Source organism: Argopecten irradians, chromosome 16, assembly GCF_041381155.1.
Source record: "Argopecten irradians isolate NY chromosome 16, Ai_NY, whole genome shotgun sequence".
Taxonomy (NCBI): Eukaryota; Metazoa; Mollusca; class Bivalvia; order Pectinida; family Pectinidae; genus Argopecten; species Argopecten irradians.
In genome coordinates, this window is record NC_091149.1 from 1,210,346 (window position 1) to 1,228,631 (window position 18,286).

General features: G+C 39.5%; 1 protein-coding gene and 1 pseudogene across 1 annotated transcript; one reads left to right on the forward strand and one right to left on the reverse strand.

The window, feature by feature from the left end:
* Window positions 1-2,501: 2,501 nt before the first annotated feature.
* On the forward strand, window positions 2,502-16,795 carry LOC138310472 (uncharacterized). Its single transcript, XM_069251701.1, has 3 exons — window positions 2,502-2,591; window positions 16,304-16,414; window positions 16,557-16,795. The coding sequence occupies exons 1-3, from the start codon at window positions 2,508-2,510 to the stop codon at window positions 16,743-16,745; spliced, it is 384 nt and encodes a 127-aa protein (XP_069107802.1). The 5' UTR covers window positions 2,502-2,507; the 3' UTR covers window positions 16,746-16,795.
* LOC138311188 (uncharacterized) lies at window positions 12,924-14,394 on the reverse strand (annotated as a pseudogene).
* Window positions 16,796-18,286: the final 1,491 nt, after the last annotated feature.

Sequence of the window (18,286 nt, forward strand, 5' to 3'; positions counted from 1 at the left end):
CTATACCGTCCTGTACTGACACTATACCGTCCTGTACTGACACTATACCGTCCTGTACTGACAATATACCGTCCTGTACTGACACTATACCGTCCTGTACTGACACTATACCGTCCTGTACTGACACTATACCGTCCTGTACTGACACTATACCGTCCTGTACTGACACTATACCGTCCTGTACTGACACTATACCGTCCTGTACTGACACTATACCGTCCTGTACTGACACTATACCGTCCTGTACTGACACTATACCGTCCTGTACTGACACTATACCGTCCTGTACTGACACTATACCGTCCTGTACTGACACTATACCGTCCTGTACTGACACTATACCGTCCTGTACTGACACTATACCGTCCTGTACTGACACTATACCGTCCTGTACTGACACTATACCGTCCTGTACTGACACTATACCGTCCTGTACTGACACTATACCGTCCTGTACTGACACTATACCGTCCTGTACTGACACTATACCGTCCTGTACTGACACTATACCGTCCTGTACTGACACTATACCGTCCGTACTGACACTATACCGTCCTGTACTGACACTATACCGTCCTGTACTGACACTATACCGTCCTGTACTGACACTATACCGTCCTGTACTGACACTATACCGTCCTGTACTGACACTATACCGTCCTGTACTGACACTATACCGTCCTGTACTGACACTATACCGTCCTGTACTGACACTATACCGTCCTGTACTGACACTATACCGTCCTGTACTGACACTATACCGTCCTGTACTGACACTATACCGTCCTGTACTGACACTATACCGTCCTGTACTGACACTATACCGTCCTGTACTGACACTATACCGTCCTGTACTGACACTATACCGTCCTGTACTGACACTATACCGTCCTGTACTGACATATATACCGTCCTGTACTGACACTATACCGTCCTGTACTGACACTATACCGTCCTGTACTGACACTATACCGTCCTGTACTGACACTATACCGTCCTGTACTGACACTATACCGTCCTGTACTGACACTATACCGTCCTGTACTGACACTATACCGTCCTGTACTGACACTATACCGTCCTGTACTGACACTATACCGTCCTGTACTGACACTATACCGTCCTGTACTGACACTATACCGTCCTGTACTGACACTATACCGTCCTGTACTGACACTATACCGTCCTGTACTGACACTATACCGTCCTGTACTGACACTATACCGTCCTGTACTGACACTATACCGTTCTGTACTGACACTTAAAATCTCTGTACTGACACTATACCGTCCTGTACTGACACTATACCGTCCTGTACTGACACTATACCGTCCTGTACTGACACTATACCGTCCTGTACTGACACTATACCGTCCTGTACTGACACTATACCGTCCTGTACTGACACTATACCGTCCTGTACTGACACTATACCGTCCTGTACTGACACTATACCGTCCTGTACTGACACTATACCGTCCTGTACTGACACTATACCGTCCTGTACTGACACTATACCGTCCTGTACTGACACTATACCGTCCTGTACTGACACACTATACCGTCCTGTACTGACACTATACGTCCTGTACTGACACTATACCGTCCTGTACTGACACTATACCGTCCTGTACTGACACTATACCGTCCTGTACTGACACTATACCGTCTGTACTGACACTATACCGTCGTGTACTGACACTATACCGTCCCGCACTGACACTATACCGTCATGTACTGACACTATACTGTCCTGTACTGACACTATACCGTCCTGTACTGACACTGTACCCTCCTGTACTGACATTATACCGTCCTATACAGACATTATTCTGTCCTGTACTGACACTATACCGTCCTGTACTGACACTATACCGTCCTGTACTGACATATACCGTCCTGTACTGACACTATACCGTCCTGTACTGACACTATACCGTCCTGTACTGACACTATACCGTCCTGTACTGACACTATACCGTCCTGTACTGACACTATACCGTCCTGTACTGACACTATACCGTCCTGTACTGACACTATACCGTCCTGTACTGACACTATACTGTCCTGTACTGACACTATACTGTCCTGTACTGACATTATACCGTCCTGTACTGACATTATACCGTCCTGTACTGACACTATATCGTCCTGTACTGACATTATATCGTCCTGTATTGACATTATATACCGTCCTGTACTGACATTATACCGTCCTGTACTGACATTACACCGTCCTGTACTGACACTATATCGTCGTGTACTGACACTGACACTATACCGTCTTGCACTGATATTATATAGTGTCATCTTTTAAAATATCGATTACATTAATAAGGAAAGTAATCGAATTTAAATCATTCGTATATAACTATAAGTTCAAATCAACGAAAATATGTATACAATGATTATATGCGATTGTATACTGACCATGAGGAAGACACTATCTGGATATTAACGAAACATTTCCATTGTTTTAGCTTCTCCATGTAATGGATATGACTGTAATGACGGTGTCTGTGACGCCTCCTCTGGGATTCCTGTTTGTATTTGTCCCGATGGTGTGTCAGGAGATCATTGTGAAACTGTTGGTAAGTTCATGTGGTTTTTCTCTCATACCTACGGGTGTTATACTGGTAATGAATATACTTACTGCGACCATCAGAAAAGGATGGCCAGACAAAAAAGATGTGTTACCTCCGAAGGCACAAGTGTACCTTTCGTTCTGCGAAGAGCTAACAATCCAAAACGGACTGATATCCAAGTCAGATCGTGCTGTTATTCCGCAAGAAGAAAGGTTTTCACTCATCGAAACCGCTTATCAATCGCATATTGACCTACAAAGACGTCTCCGCAGATTGCGCGAATGTCTCTACTGGCCGAACATGAACAAAGATGTGACTGAAAACATAGCGCAATGTGTGGTGTGTAATACATTTAACAATAATCAATGAAAGGAAACACTACAGAGTCATGAAATTCCATCGCGGCCCTGGGAACGTACCGCATGTGGCATATTTGAATTTAACCAAAAGCCATGCCTATTAACCGTTGTCTATTATTCGGACTACTTCGAGATAGATGGGCTACACAACAAAACAGGAAAAGAGATAATTCAGAAGATAAAATTGAATTTCGAACGGCACGGGATTCCAGATGTGCTAGTTTCAGATAACAGTCCACCATTCTCAAGCCGAAAATTGAGAGACTTCGTTCGAAAGTACGATATGAAACATGTAACGAGTTCGTCCTACCACGCGCAGGCGAATGGAAAAGTAGAAAACGCTATCAAGACTACGAAAGGTCTTATGAGGAAGGCACTCGAGGATTCGAACGACCCGTATTTGACACTTCTTGAGGGGCGAAATACACCAACTGAAGGTATTGGACTAGCTCCGAATCAGCGACTCTTCAGACGACGTACAGAGTCGCTCCTACCTATGTCAACAACCCTGTTGACACCGGCTGTAAGCTCACCAAAACAAAACAATCCAGAAGGTTTTAAAGGAACGCAAAACGAAACAAAAAAAAATATAATCGGATTGCTAAAGACTTAAAGCCCCCCAATAATCAAGATTCTAAGGAAAACAAATAACTAAACAGCGCCATTCAAAATCACGATAATGGGTACATTACGATAATGGGTCGCCAGCAAGTGGGTTAGCAGAAGTGTGACCTGAAGTGTGGACATAAAGGTCAAACACTAGAAACTAGTTTTTAAGGTAGTAGAAACCACATCTACTCCCATACTTGGTTTCAATGCTTATCTAGACCTGAAGTTAATTAAGCTTACATATTCTGTGGATAGGTCAGAACCTCGGTATACAGGTAAGCCCCTTGACAAAGATGGTGTTTTGACGCAGAACGCAGACATCTTCAAAGGTATCGGTTTATTTCCAGCGAATGCGATAGACAAGTCGATTCGAAAGAATGTAAGTGGTTCATCCGTACACGTAGCGCTCCGCGATCAATTGAAAGCTGAGCTCGAATGCATGGCTGACCTTAATACTAAGGTAACCAAACAGCCCAAGTGAGTTAACTCGGTTGTAGTCGTCGAGAAAGCGTCTGGTAAGTGACGTAATTGTCTCTACCCACAGGACTTAAACCGCACTATTTTATGTCCGTATTACCCCATGAGAACATTGGGAGAGATCTTGCTAAATCTGACCGGTGCACGTTACTTCCGAAAACTCGACACATGTTCGGTTTCAAGTCGGCACTGGATGGATTTCAGCGATTAATCGATGAAAGCTTCGAAGATCTTAGTGGAATGGCTGCTATAGTCGACGACGTACTAGTGTATGGTCATACCATCGATGAACATAACACGAACCACAGGGTTGTACTCGATCGCTCCCGTGAGCTAGGAATCAAGTTAAATGACGTCAAACTTGAAGTTGGCGTGTTGAGCGTCCTGTACTTTGTGCATTTATTGACCGTTTACAAGCAGATCCCGCGAAGATCGAAGCTATTCCGAACATACAACCTCCCGAAAATAAGGCTGAGTCTGAGAATATTTTGGGTATGATAAACTACTTAGCCAAATTTGCTCTGAATCTGTCGGTGATCACTTTTTCGTTGCGACAGTTGTTACCTAAACAAGCGGAGTTTTGTCTAGAATGATAATACTACATAAAACACAGTCAAGAGGTCATAACCCAAAGTCTAGTTCCTGTACTAGCGTACTGTGATCCGAGCAAACCTGTAATCCTACAAGCTTACGCTTCCAAATTTGGGCTTAGCTCCATCTTGTTACAGGAACGTAAACCTGTTGCCTTTGCTTCCAAGTCCTTGACGCCAACAGAGGTCAATATGCCCAAAAAGAGAAAGAGATGTTGGCTATTTTATTTGGATGTAAATTGTTTCACCAATACATATATGGCGGCCGCGTCGATGTAAAATCGGACCATAACCATAAGAGTCGATTATGAAGAAACCACTTGCCGTACTAACTACTTGCTTGCAGCGTATGATGTTACAATTAGAGAAAGACGACGTCAGTGTCAGACAAATCTGGTAAAGACATTCCGGTCGCAGCCACCTTGTCCCGTAAGTTTGTACCCTAAACGTATACAGACCTATCGTAAGGAATGGAAGTACATGTTCACATTATCGTGTCATGGCAGAGTTAAAGCGTTTGTCAGACTCTGATCCTCAGATCCAAACCCTACTTGAAGTAATACTCGAGATTAATTGGCCAATCAAAATGGCATTGTCTTTAAGGGACAAAAGATAGTTTACCTAAAACCACGAGACAGGATATGTTAGATTCATAATTACAGGTCATGTGAGTGTAGAAAAATGCCACATCAAAGCTCGTGACATATTGTTCTGGCCAAACATGAGTAATGTGTGTCCAGAAACAACGACGCGAAAGAACCATTAATGCCATGCGCTATTCCGGACCGACCATGGCAAATCGTAGCGACCGATCTGTTCACATTGGACGACGAAGATTTTATCGTCATAACCGACAATTATAGTAGATACTCTGAGGTAAGCAAGCTCACGAGTACCAAGAGCTGCTCTGTGATCCGAAAAATGATAGTAACCTTTTCAAGACATGGTATACAGGAAAAGGTTATATCGGACAACGTGCCTCAATACTCCTCGCAGTTCGCAGATTTTGCAAGCGCATGGATTTTTTTCACGAAACGTGCAGTCCGTTATTCCCTCAGTAAAATGGTTTAGCTGAGAGGACTCTCGCGAAAGTTAAAGCTGACCGTAAAGACCCATATCTCGCGATACTTGAGTACCGCACGGCTCCGTTAAGTTGTGGCTTATCCCCATCATAGATACTAATGAGTCGAATGAGTCGTATATTAAGCTCTGTACTACCTTCGTCGCATAACCAGCTTAAGCTGATATGCAACGAACTGAAGTTCGTGACGTGATGTGGAATTTGATAAACACAGTTCCAAACAGTAAAGTAAAGTACATGTGCAATAAAAAATGGATAAAAAGTGATCCAGCAACGTGATCCAAGATCCTTCAATGTAGAAACCACAGACGGTGGTATCTATTGGCGTAACCAATGCCATCTCTTAAAAACATTAGAAAAGGAGATAGTAAGGGCTGAAATTGCCGACAATATCCCCAACGATCCCCTCGTACAGGTTACCGATACCGCAGTACCAGCAGTAATTCGTATCCAGAGAAAGTACAATTATTTATATTGCTCTAAACTATTACCCCCCCCCTCCCCAGTTCAAAAAGACCCAGCGCAATCCGATCAGATTACCAATCCAGACAAGGGTTATACTACCCGCTCTGGAAAGTAATTGAGTCCATGTAGTACGCTGCTTTGTAGGGATCGGAACATTTGAACATTGCTATGTATGCAAATTTATTTCAATTTGACTTTGAATTAATCAATCTAGTCAGAGATCTGATCTAGTCGAAACAGTTGAATTTTAGTTTATTTTCGTATTCAATGAATACATGAATATCGTGAATACCAAGTTGGATTGAACCTTGTATCGGATTAACATGGTGTGATGATGATTGTGAACATTGATACATGATCAATTGGTAAATTATAGATTTCCTATTAAATATTATTAATCTCATTCTGAATTACTATAATTTTGAATTCTTAAGGAATCAGCCTGTTCGCAGTAATACATGTTATTTGAATCAATTGTCGAATCTTGTGTATGTTGTTTATGCGTGATATCTTCAGTACATGGAAGTCAATTCTTAATATAAGAGTCACAAAGACTTAACCAAAGAACACTATGAACTGTTGGTATCCTAGCTTACACCGTTGGTCTTGTATACTTCTAGAGTTAGGAACACTTGTAGGTGGTTAGTTGGCTCCGTATGGTGTTATGTTTTGTTTTGGGCACGTGCTAATTATACACAGTACAATGTAATTACCTAATTAGGTCTAGGGTTTAGTTAATCTTGGATACATAGAGAATACATGGTTAGTATCTTACAATGCAAGGTTTATTTTGGTGCGAGACTTAGGAAAGCCGAGATGACGAGGCTTTGCCGAGTCATCTCGGCTTTCCGTGTCGAGCACCAAAATAAACCTTGTATTGTAAGATACTAACCGTGTATTCTGTTTATCCTGCAACCATTATGGCATTCAAAACGAAAGCAAATTGACAGTTCCTTACTTTGTTTCGCTCGAAGCGAGACGATTCTTTGATGCGGAGGTAAAGATTCATTCACTTAACCGAATGGGAGTGCACTCCTTTTTACTGCCGTGGGAAATAAATAAGCGCATTCACAAACAGTCACCGTAATTCTATTCAGTGTGATATATCACTGAAAGAAAATGAAAATACTCAAATAACAATAAATACCCATTAAAGAATTACTTAACAATACATACTTTTGTCATGAGCCAAGAAAAAGACAGCACCGCCATACGAGATTTTCGATATCGTAAAAATGACGTCATTTCGGTGAATGTGACGTCACGTTTTAGCGGGACTGAATGACGTTTCATTCACCGGAAGGTTCAAGTTCTGGGTCAAGTTAGAAAAAGTGCCGTCAGATATGGAACAAATTCACGTGATCGTATTGACGGATAAAGCATATCGTATTGACGGATAAAGCACAAGTTTATCCGGCAGTAGTTATCGGTCAGTATGTGGGACAGTTGCAGGATAAATTGTTCTACCTCGGCGCTTATCTCTCTTATTGTTATCTAATTAGGTCTAGGGTTTAGTTAATCTTGGATACATTGTTCTACCCCGGCACTTATCTCTCTTATTGTTATCTAATTAGGTCTAGGGTTTAGTTAATCTTGGATACATTGTTCTACCTCGGCACTTATCTCTCTTATTGTTATCTAATTAGGTCTAGGGTTTAGTTAATCTTGGATACAGTGTTCTACCTCGGCACTTATCTCTCTTATTGTTATCTAATTAGGTCTAGGGTTTAGTTAATCTTGGATACATTGTTCTACCTCGGCACTTATCTCTCTTATTGTTATCTAATTAGGTCTAGGGTTTAGTTAATCTTGGATACATTGTTCTACCTCGGCACTTATCTCTCTTATTGTTATCTAATTAGGTCTAGGGTTTAGTTAATCTTGGATACATTGTTCTACCTCGGCACTTATCTCTCTTATTGTTATCTAATTAGGTCTAGGGTTTAGTTAATCTTGGATACATTGTTCTACCTCGGCACTTATCTCTCTTATTGTTATCTAATTAGGTCTAGGGTTTAGTTAATCTTGGATTCATTGTTCTACCTCGGCACTTATCTCTCTTATTGTTATCTAATTAGGTCTAGGGTTTAGTTAATCTTGGATACATTGTTCTACCTCGGCACTTATCTCTCTTATTGTTACCTAATTAGGTCTAGGGTTTAGTTAATCTTGGATACATTGTTCTACCTCGGCACTTATCTCTCTTATTGTTATCTAATTAGGTCTAGGGTTTAGTTAATCTTGGATACATTGTTCTACCTCGGCACTTATCTCTCTTATTGTTATCTAATTAGGTCTAGGGTTTAGTTAATCTTGGATACAGTGTACTACCTCGGCACTTATCTCTCTTATTGTTATCTAATTAGGTCTAGGGTTTAGTTAATCTTGGATACATTGTTCTACCTCGGCACTTATCTCCCCTATTGTTATCTGTCTATGTAATAATTAATTTGCTTGTCTATATATAATATGAATCAATCAATCAATCAATATTTTATTTTAGTGTCACGAATCGTAAAAATATACAGCCATTGATAAAATAACTGTACAAGTAATTTTTGATGCCCAGCCGATATCGGCTTATGAGACACTTATGAAAATGTACATGGAGTTAAAGATCCTCATTGTTATACATATTAAAACTATGTTAAAAATCACATGTGAAGCACAAAAGTAAAATTTCATCATGGTATCATTTAAAACATTTTTTTTTATATTCTTAAAATTAGACTTCTTCGTTTCATCATTTAATATATTGTTTTAGATAATAGAAATTGAAGCTCATTATCACAGAATAAATAAAACATCTTTTCAATTGAAGTGAGCTCATTAAAATTACTGTTACAATTCGCTGCTTTTTCGAACAAATATAGTCTGATATCGCTATTAACAGGGCAGTCACAGAGAAAATGGGGTTCGTCTTCCACTTTATCCGGACAAAAAGGACATTTACGCTGCTCCACTGGCAAGTTTTTGTATCGCCCAGTTTCTAACAGTAAAGGGAGACAGCCGAGTCTAAGCTTGGCGAGGTGGCTCCGATAGTGACGTGGTATAATTGACGAGATATAATGTTCCGTGATCCTGTCCTTTTTGTATATTCTGTATGATCTCAATTTACTACCGGTGTTATCGCTCCACAATTTGCAGAACCAAACGATTTCGTCATTCCTGTTAATGGCGGTAGATATTTTTTGCAGTTTGCATTTTACCGATGTTTGGTTATCGACAATATCTAAAACGTTGAGTTTTTTTCCTAGTTTACGGACTCTCGCTTCCCAAGAATTTCCTCTCCTGGAAGACCAAATATACACTCTGTGTAAAAGTCGACCCGTATTAACAGTTCGTAATCTACAGTAAAGTCTAAAAACTTCCATGTGTTGTTTTGCTTGACATGATTTCCATCCAAAATCTCCAAGAACTCCAACATTTGACGTATATTTATATAGAGAGCAACCAACTAAATGATTTTACATAGACCACAGTGTTAAACTTTGTTAAAGTTTTGTACTGTATTATTAAAACAAAGGAATATTAGTTAGCTGTTGTGTTCTATAATTAAAGTCTAGGTTCTCATATAACACTAAATGGAAAAAAAAGTTTGGGTCCTTCTGCTCAAACTCCAACCAGGGTAGCTTTATTGAAATCAGACGCATTTTGCACTAAAAAATCCTGAAATTCTAATGCTTTTACCTATTCATTATCAAAGTTGATATTTTGAACCTAAATCTTAATATGAATTTCCAAATTCATATCATGGTTATCTAGGAATAATTACCTGTCAGAAAACATTTTTACTTTTGAAATTCATAATTAGCCAGCCAATCAGCGGCCGGGTTAAAATTCTATCCTGGGCTCAATCTTGTATACACAGGGGCCATTTCGAAGGTCTTTTTTTTTATTTAGTTGGTTGATCCCTTTACTCCAAGATAAGCTATCATCGCTCGATTTTGTATGTTATTTATTAATCGTTGTTCCGCTATCCCCTAGATGCAGGATCCATATAACATAATTGGTTGTACTAAGGACTCAAACAGTCTGGTATATACAGTGTATGGCATTCCTCCACAAGCGATAAATTTACTTATTACAACTCCAAGTGCCCGGCTGGCTGATTTAGCTAATTTCTGTATGGCGAAGTTCCATGTAAGATGTTGGTCAAACCAGATTCCCAGATATTTATACTTGTCTTTGATGTCAATTGGAGTGTTTTCCAAAGAGAAAGCGGTGTTCGTTAAAGGTACAGAAGAATGACGGAAGTGAACTACGTTCGATTTACTGTGGTTCACAAATAGTTTCCATTTTTTACACCATGAACCGACATGATCAATTAGGCGTTGGAGTTTGTCCGGAGTTGACGCGAGTAGTACAATATCGTCTGCATAGAAAAGAGAAGAGATGTTAAAATCATCTACAATGATTCCACTATCGAAATCACGAAGTTCTTTGATCAAGTCATTAATATACACAGAGAAAAGTGTCGGTGAAGCCAAACAGCCCTGTTTTAATCCCCTTCCTACGCTGAACCAGTCGGTGAGATAATCATTTACTTTAATACAACACTTGACGTCATCATAAAGAGACTTTATCGCCTTAAACATGTACCCGTTTACTCCGAGACGTTTAAGTTTAATCCACAGAAGATCACGGTCCACCGTGTCGAACGCTTTTTTCAAGTCTATAAAACAGGCTCCATTTTTTAGCTTAAATAAGATTTTTTCATTTCCTCCGTAGAAATCAATATATATATTGGATATTTTGGTCCTGATATGTATTTGTTGTTCTATTGTGGTCATTTTGATACCTCATTTGTCTACTTCGGTTGAAAAATGTCAATGTTATGACTATTTTTCAATTTTTAGTCAAATTCGAGATGGCGGCCATCTTGATGACGTTATAACCGGAAGTTCATCCCAACTTATGTAATGTTAACATTTTGATTTGTGATCAGTGGGTCATAAGGGTTCAGAAAAATATTGGTTTGGAGGTTTGGGGGTGGGGTGCATGTGGGACCCTCCTAGCCCATGGCCTATATGTATATGTGTCTGATTGACTTGCTGACTCGTACCTGTCTTGTTTGCGCGTTTGTCCGTGTTTGTTGTGACGCGAGTATTACACGTGCTGTTCGTGTTGTGTATAGCCCTTGGCGCCACGGCCTCGATATTCAGACCTATTACTACGGCGTGTTTCATCTACGTACCGTGACGCTAAATATAACGTTTCGGGGCAATTATAACGCGTGTTTCATCACGTGGTCGGTCTTTATGTCCAATGGAACAACGGCTTGCAGATGACGTGCTGTATTCATAAGATGATCGGTGTAGTAGTCACTTGACCTTGAACCGCGGTATTTACTATGACCTTGTTTGGGGTTGTTTACGTTACTTTGTGTACGGTGATTACTACGGGCTGCAGTAGCGTAATTTCTGGCTGAACTCACGCTTCTGTCAAATCGATGCCGTGTAGAGAACTCTTTTCTCACAATACGTCCTCCTTTTACATGGTAGTAGTTTTCCTTGCCTATTTCGCATAGTAGAACACGTGCATTGTCTTCAGTTATATGCTCAGAAATTGTTTTTTTCTTTTCAATGAATACGTCACTGAACCGCACTGATGAACCGAGAGTAGCCTTTGTATCGAGGACAGATTATCTCTCATCTTCACTACCCAGAGTGGATAAGATGATACCCGGTTTGTTTTGGAAACTAGGTTTACGTTCCGCGGAAATAACATTTACATTTGACAGTTTTAACTCATGCAACAGTGCCTCTACCTTTGATTTAGTCACGGACGCGTCACAAGCCTCACCAGGCGTTGTCGCTAAATTTCTTATGACGATATTGGGCTTCTCAGTTGGGATTGGTGTCTGTGTATTAACCGAATCAAACCGCGATTTTAAGGAAACACTGAGTCCACGAAGTTTGCGGTCGAATTCTGCCCTCACATTTTCAAAGTCCTTTTCCATGTTACCCTTTATTTCATTTTAACGGTGTTAATTTCTGTTTCAATTTTGAAGTCAAACGTAGCGGCTAGTTTTTCAGTTATGCTGTTTTCCAAAGTATCCATCCGTTTTGTAAATAAGTCGCGCATGCTACTCATATTATGTAACAAGCCGACCATTGTTTCCCTGATATGAGATAACTCCACATTATGTTGATCGGGATTGGGTTCGGGGTCATTTGTCGGTAATTGTTTATTTTTTCCTGAAGGTGTTGATTTCTTGCTTTTATAGACTTTTGCTACATTTTTAGTGGTAGTTTTAAGTTTTTTCTTGGTACCTTGTTCATTTTCTTTTGACACTCTCCGTTTTCGTTTTGAACACTTTGGCATGGGTGGCGGATTAGGCGAATTCCCCGAACACCAACTCTGGTAAAGACAAAGGGAGGTGTTTATGTAGGGAACCCTTTGAATTTTAGTTATAGTCTGTTTCAAAATCTAACACCAACTCAGGTAACTTTTGAGGTATTTTTTTTAACTAATATGATAAGATACATTATAAGATACAATAAATGTACAATTTTGTTAATTGCAAGTATTAGTTTAAGTATTTGTATCAATTATTACTATTTTTTCCCAAAATAATCATATGATAATACACACTGCACAATATCTATATTTTACAATAGCAATTAATTTAAGCACTACTTTACACAAAGCCTATTTAAAAAAAATCATAAAGCAATAAAATTTAAAGCTTTATTAAATCATCATTTATTTTATTATATCATTTAAGCACTAAGGTAATTCAATGGTTTCCAAAATAATCTATAATGATAAGATATGTTATCAAAGTGTCTCATATACATTTGGATGTACATATGGTATGCAAAATATTTCATTTCTAGCTAATTTAACCAAGATGCAGCAGCTGTGATGCTGAGTCGGCGTATGTCATCAAGTCGATGGTTCCAGTCTGGTAGCGGTCTTTCAGGGTTGCCAGGCGTCTGTCGATGTTTACATACTTCTTCTTGCGGGGTTGGGTTGGAGCTCCAGCATCTCTCTGTATCCGGCTGATGTCGTTCATGTTCTGCATGTCCTTGAACATCTGTATAATGGTGTATATGTTGGGATGTGAGTGCATAACTCGTCTCTTCAGTTTCCCATGCCATGCTTCCAGGTGGTTTGTAGTGCGTGGACCCTCAGTCAGGAAGTGGTTCCATGTCGTTTTTTCTCCATCTACCCACTGTTCTGTCACGTAGTCGGTGAATGGTAGGAGTGGATGAGGGATGTCGGCATCATTGGCATCCTCCAGGGCCTGGAACCAGACGTCCTCTACACGCTCCATGGGAATGAGGAGCAAAACAGCAGTCTCACGTAGTCGTTGTCGCGGTACAGTGTCTGAAGTCCTGTTGACTGAGCCTTTCTCCATACGCACTGGGTGAAGTGAAAAAAACATCCTTTGACATCTATTCCAGGGAAGACACTTCGGATAGCATTGTGTGTGGCGATCTCAAAGTCGACGAATGCAGTAGTCGGGTGGAAGGGAATGTTGAAGTTGGTCATATGCTCCTGAAGTAACGTGAAGAAGCGGGTGTAGATGGTCTGGCTCTTTCCGGGAAGTAGTGCATAAATCATCGGAGTCATGATGCCGTCAATCTGCGTATGGATGCTGTAGATCTGATAAAACAGTGTGGGGCAGGTGTAGAAGGTACCGTCGCTGAAGAATACATTCGAGGCAGCAAGGTCGGCAAGGTTCTCTGATGTAGCAAACGCGAGGATTCTGTTGTTGCCGTCACCATCGTCAAACAGTAGAAATTCTTCACCAGTCGATGTCTCTGTCCATCTTCCATCCAGGTTGAGGTCAGCCATGGTTTTTGGTAGTGGTGGAGTCTGCTTACGACGATCTCTGTAAAGTGATGACTTGGCACTGTAGAAGGTTGGCAGATGCTGGACCACAGCTTTGGAAGAGTCATCCCAGTCGTTGTCTCGAAGTTGGTTGAGTTCCTCGTCGAAGATAGATGGTATGGGTCGCACGGACTCTGCACAGCAGTTGCTAATCTGGTTCATGATCTGCTTGGCAACAACGTTGGCTGGGTCAGAGGATGTCTTCCGAAATTGACTGGTATGTCGTTCAGTGTTGAGAGGGAGGCTGAACAGCCAGAAGTAGAGCATCTCCAGAAGGTCCTGTCGCCACTTTTACGAGTCTGTCTGTAGATGAAGCCATCATGGGATAGGTTACGTCCGCCTCTTCTGTTGATGATGAACTTAACGTTGATCTGTGTGTTTGCCATTCCGTGTGTGAAATAATGAAATTACAGTAAATTGGAAAATGCTAGTACAAATGTTTTACAAAATCTATATTACCTAAAACTGAAAACTAAAACAAGTCAGAAATTCTAAGAAAATGATGAGAAATTAAAAAGTCTAGTACAGTAGTTCTATCGTATATTTACACTAAAACTGAGAAGAAACACGAGTATAAATCAATAAGAAACAGTAAATTGGAAAATTCTAGTACAAATGTTTTACAAAATCTATATTACCTAAAACTGAAGACTAAAACAAGTCAGAAATTCTAAGAAAATAATGAGAAATTAAAAAATCTAGTACAGTATTTCTATTAAATATTTACACTTATAAAGCTGAAAAATAGCACAAAAATGTATAGACTCAGACAAAGTCTACTAATACAAAGACAAGTTGATAATTTAATGTACAATGTTGACAATTCAAAAATCAGAGCAAGTATGATTTTTTCTGAAATATGCCACTGTTTTATACACTATTCTACAGCAGCTTGGCAATAATTAACTGTTACTGATTTACTGATCACCTATCAGATGAGTTGATTTACTTGAGATTTACCTGTGATCTTGCAATGAGAACAATTCTGAGATAGACTATAACTCCGTATCAACACACCTTAATCCCTATGTAAACACCCCACCCTACCAAGAGTTGGTGTTCGGGGAAGACCCCGCGGATTATCTGTTGTCCTTGTATCGGGCGTTTGGGACGGGGTGACCTCAACACCTGTATGCACGTGTGTGTTGCTCGACTTTTCCGGGGTTTTTGGAACATTGTGAATCATTGCCGTAATCGTACTCGTCGAATTTTCCAACAAAACACAGTTATTTTCACAATGTTTATTTTGTATATTCACATCAACCACATTCTGTACAGGATCATTTTCATCAAAACTTGTCGCGCACGTTTGTGACAATGGTGAGCTGTGTTCATTAATGTAAACAATGGCGTCTCAACCGGTGTCCGACATATTCAGTGATACCAAAGATAATGTTTTGAGGGTAGCGAGTGAGCAACAGCACTTGAATAGTTCGAGTTGTATTAAAATAGTTTCACTCACCGACGCAATAGGCCTCTTGATAATTTATACGGGCTATTCAAAGTTAGTGACTGAAGGCAATGCCTTAAAGGGCGCAGCCAGATGTTTTAATATGAATCATGCATGGCATAGGAAGAGCGAAGCTTTACTTGTTTATTTTATTTTCTATTTCATGTAGAAGACATAATTTAGAAATAAAAAGACGCACTTTTTTCTCGTTTACGAAAAGTGCCGAAGGTTCCCGATTGAACCTCCCCATATGTATGACAAAATGGCGGCCACTAACTGAAGCTGTCAGTGTGTATGATTGAATTTTGAAGATTTTGTTTTTTCTTATATTTTCGTGTATTTGTTACCTTAGAAGTGCTTCGCACTTCGTGCGCCCTTATAACAATAAATATTTATATCTACCTGTAATAACCTAGTTGAGTTATTGGATTAGTATCTGTACTTCCGCTAGATCCTAGAGATCTTAACTGTTGTGATACAGGCCTGTAACATGTGGCGGAAAGTGATCCGGAGGATTCGTTTCGGCTTCGGCTATGGACTTGTTAAATACATAAAATACTATACGATCACCACTTTGGGACTATAACTACAGTCGGAGCCTCCCCCCCCCTCCCCCCCCCCCTCTGTGTCTCTGTGAAAACACCGGAACCCCTCCCTATTACAATACAGATATCATAATAAAAATAACGAATCAACTGCAACAGTACAATATTGTCAGAGACCTATAGCTACGGGGTCATTGGCATTTTGTTTTTATATAAACCATAATCCCAATACACATTCACACTGGATTTTCCTTTTTATGTTTATTCACGTTATTGAGGTATTTATTTCCTTTTAAACAGATGTCTGCTTCGAGAAATCGTGTCAGTCTCAAAAAGAGTGCACCCCTTGCCCCGATTGTGATGAATGCGCCAAAACACACTTTAGGAATAGCAACAAAAAAATATGCAAAGGTAAAAATCATTATTATTTTTTATTGTTAATTTCAAACGTTTTTTTTTATTTATATAATTAAGATATTTTATTGTTATCTTGCATTTCAAATCTGTTTGGGTTTTTTTTGTCGTGAATAAATAAACTTTTGTTTTGTTTCAGCTTGTTGTCGCGGGCGAAGTGGAAATTGTAAAATATGTAAGAAACAGAAATGTCGATACTATAGGCCTAAGTGTAGGAAAGCGGATTGTCTTAAGTTTGCCTGCATTTAGTAATCTGATCTGGTTCACCAGTGATATCCCCCGCGTCCCAGCCAGTCTATGTTATCTTTATTATTCTCTTATACTATAAAACCTATTGTCGCGCACGATTAAATCTCACGTATTTTGCAAGAGAACTGAAATCCCTAAAATAAATCATCACGTGCCACACATAAATATAAGTAGTTTATACTCTGTATTTGCATAGCTGTCCTTGCGGGTAGGTATTAATTGTGACGTCATGTACTAACGAGCGTAACGTGCGTCATACTTTTCAGAGAAAACGACGTGAATATTAAAATATTTACAGTTTGCACTGACATGAACTCTATAACCATGCTTTCTAGTATTATCATTATCAGTGCATAATGATAGTACAACACGTGCGGCGATTCTATTGGTACGGGAATAGTCGCTGGCGTAGCAACGTGGGCTCATGACCCCACATGAACATATAAATGACTCGATTCCAATCAGCTGTTCAATCTAATTCGTTGACGATGACGTGAGAGAACAAGATAAGTGTCTTTAAAAAAAATATTCAAATGTCGCGAGTATAAATAATATTCATTTACGTGAAAAACTGTAAATATAAAGAATAGATTTTTATTTTGTTGAGATTATGAGGTTATAATGATAATTAAGCCCGTGTAAATTTTAGGTAAAACGGCTTCGCCGGGGCTACATAATTTACACGTGTTCCATTATCATTATACCCTCATAACCTCAACAAAATGAAAGTCTATTCCTTAAATAACGACGTAACAATCGATACATATCCGCAAGGGGAGATAACTCCTGTATACAAAAAAGGAATATACATTATGTATTAAAATATGATTAAATTAGTGATGATTAGAATGAATAAGTGGATTTACAGTACAGTACATTGTATAAGAACTATCTTTAGTAGAGTCACAGTACTGTACATTTAGTAGAGTCACAGTACTGTACATTGTATAAGAACTATCTTTAGTAGAGTCACAGTACTGTACATTGTATAAGAACTATTTTTAGTAGAGTCACAGTAATGTACATTGTATAAGAACTATCTTTAGTAGAGTCACAGTACTGTACTTTGTATAAGAACAATCTTTAGTAGAGTCACAGTACTGTACATTGTATAATAACTATCTTTAGTAGAGTCACAGTACTGTACATCATACTGTAAACATCAGAATCTGTTAATAAGGAGATCAGTATACTGTAGGTAAACATCAGAATCTGTTAGTGAGGAGATCGGTATACTGTAGGTAAACATCAGAATCTGTTAGTGAGGAGATCGGTATACTGTAAACATCAGAATCTGTTAGTGAGGAGATCGGTATACTGTAAACATCAGAATCTGTTAGTGAGGAGATCGGTATACTGTAGGTAAACATCAGAATCTGTTAGTGAGGAGATCGGTATACTGTAGGTAAACATCAGAATCTGTTAGTGAGGAGATCGGTATACTGTAGTAAACATCAGAATCTGTTAGTGAGGAGATCGGTATACTGTAGGTAAACATCAGAATCTGTTAGTGAGGAGATCGGTATACTGTAAACATCAGAATCTGTTAGTGAGGAGATCGGTATAATGTAGGTAAACATCAGAATCTATTAGTGAGGAGATCGGTATACTGTAAATATC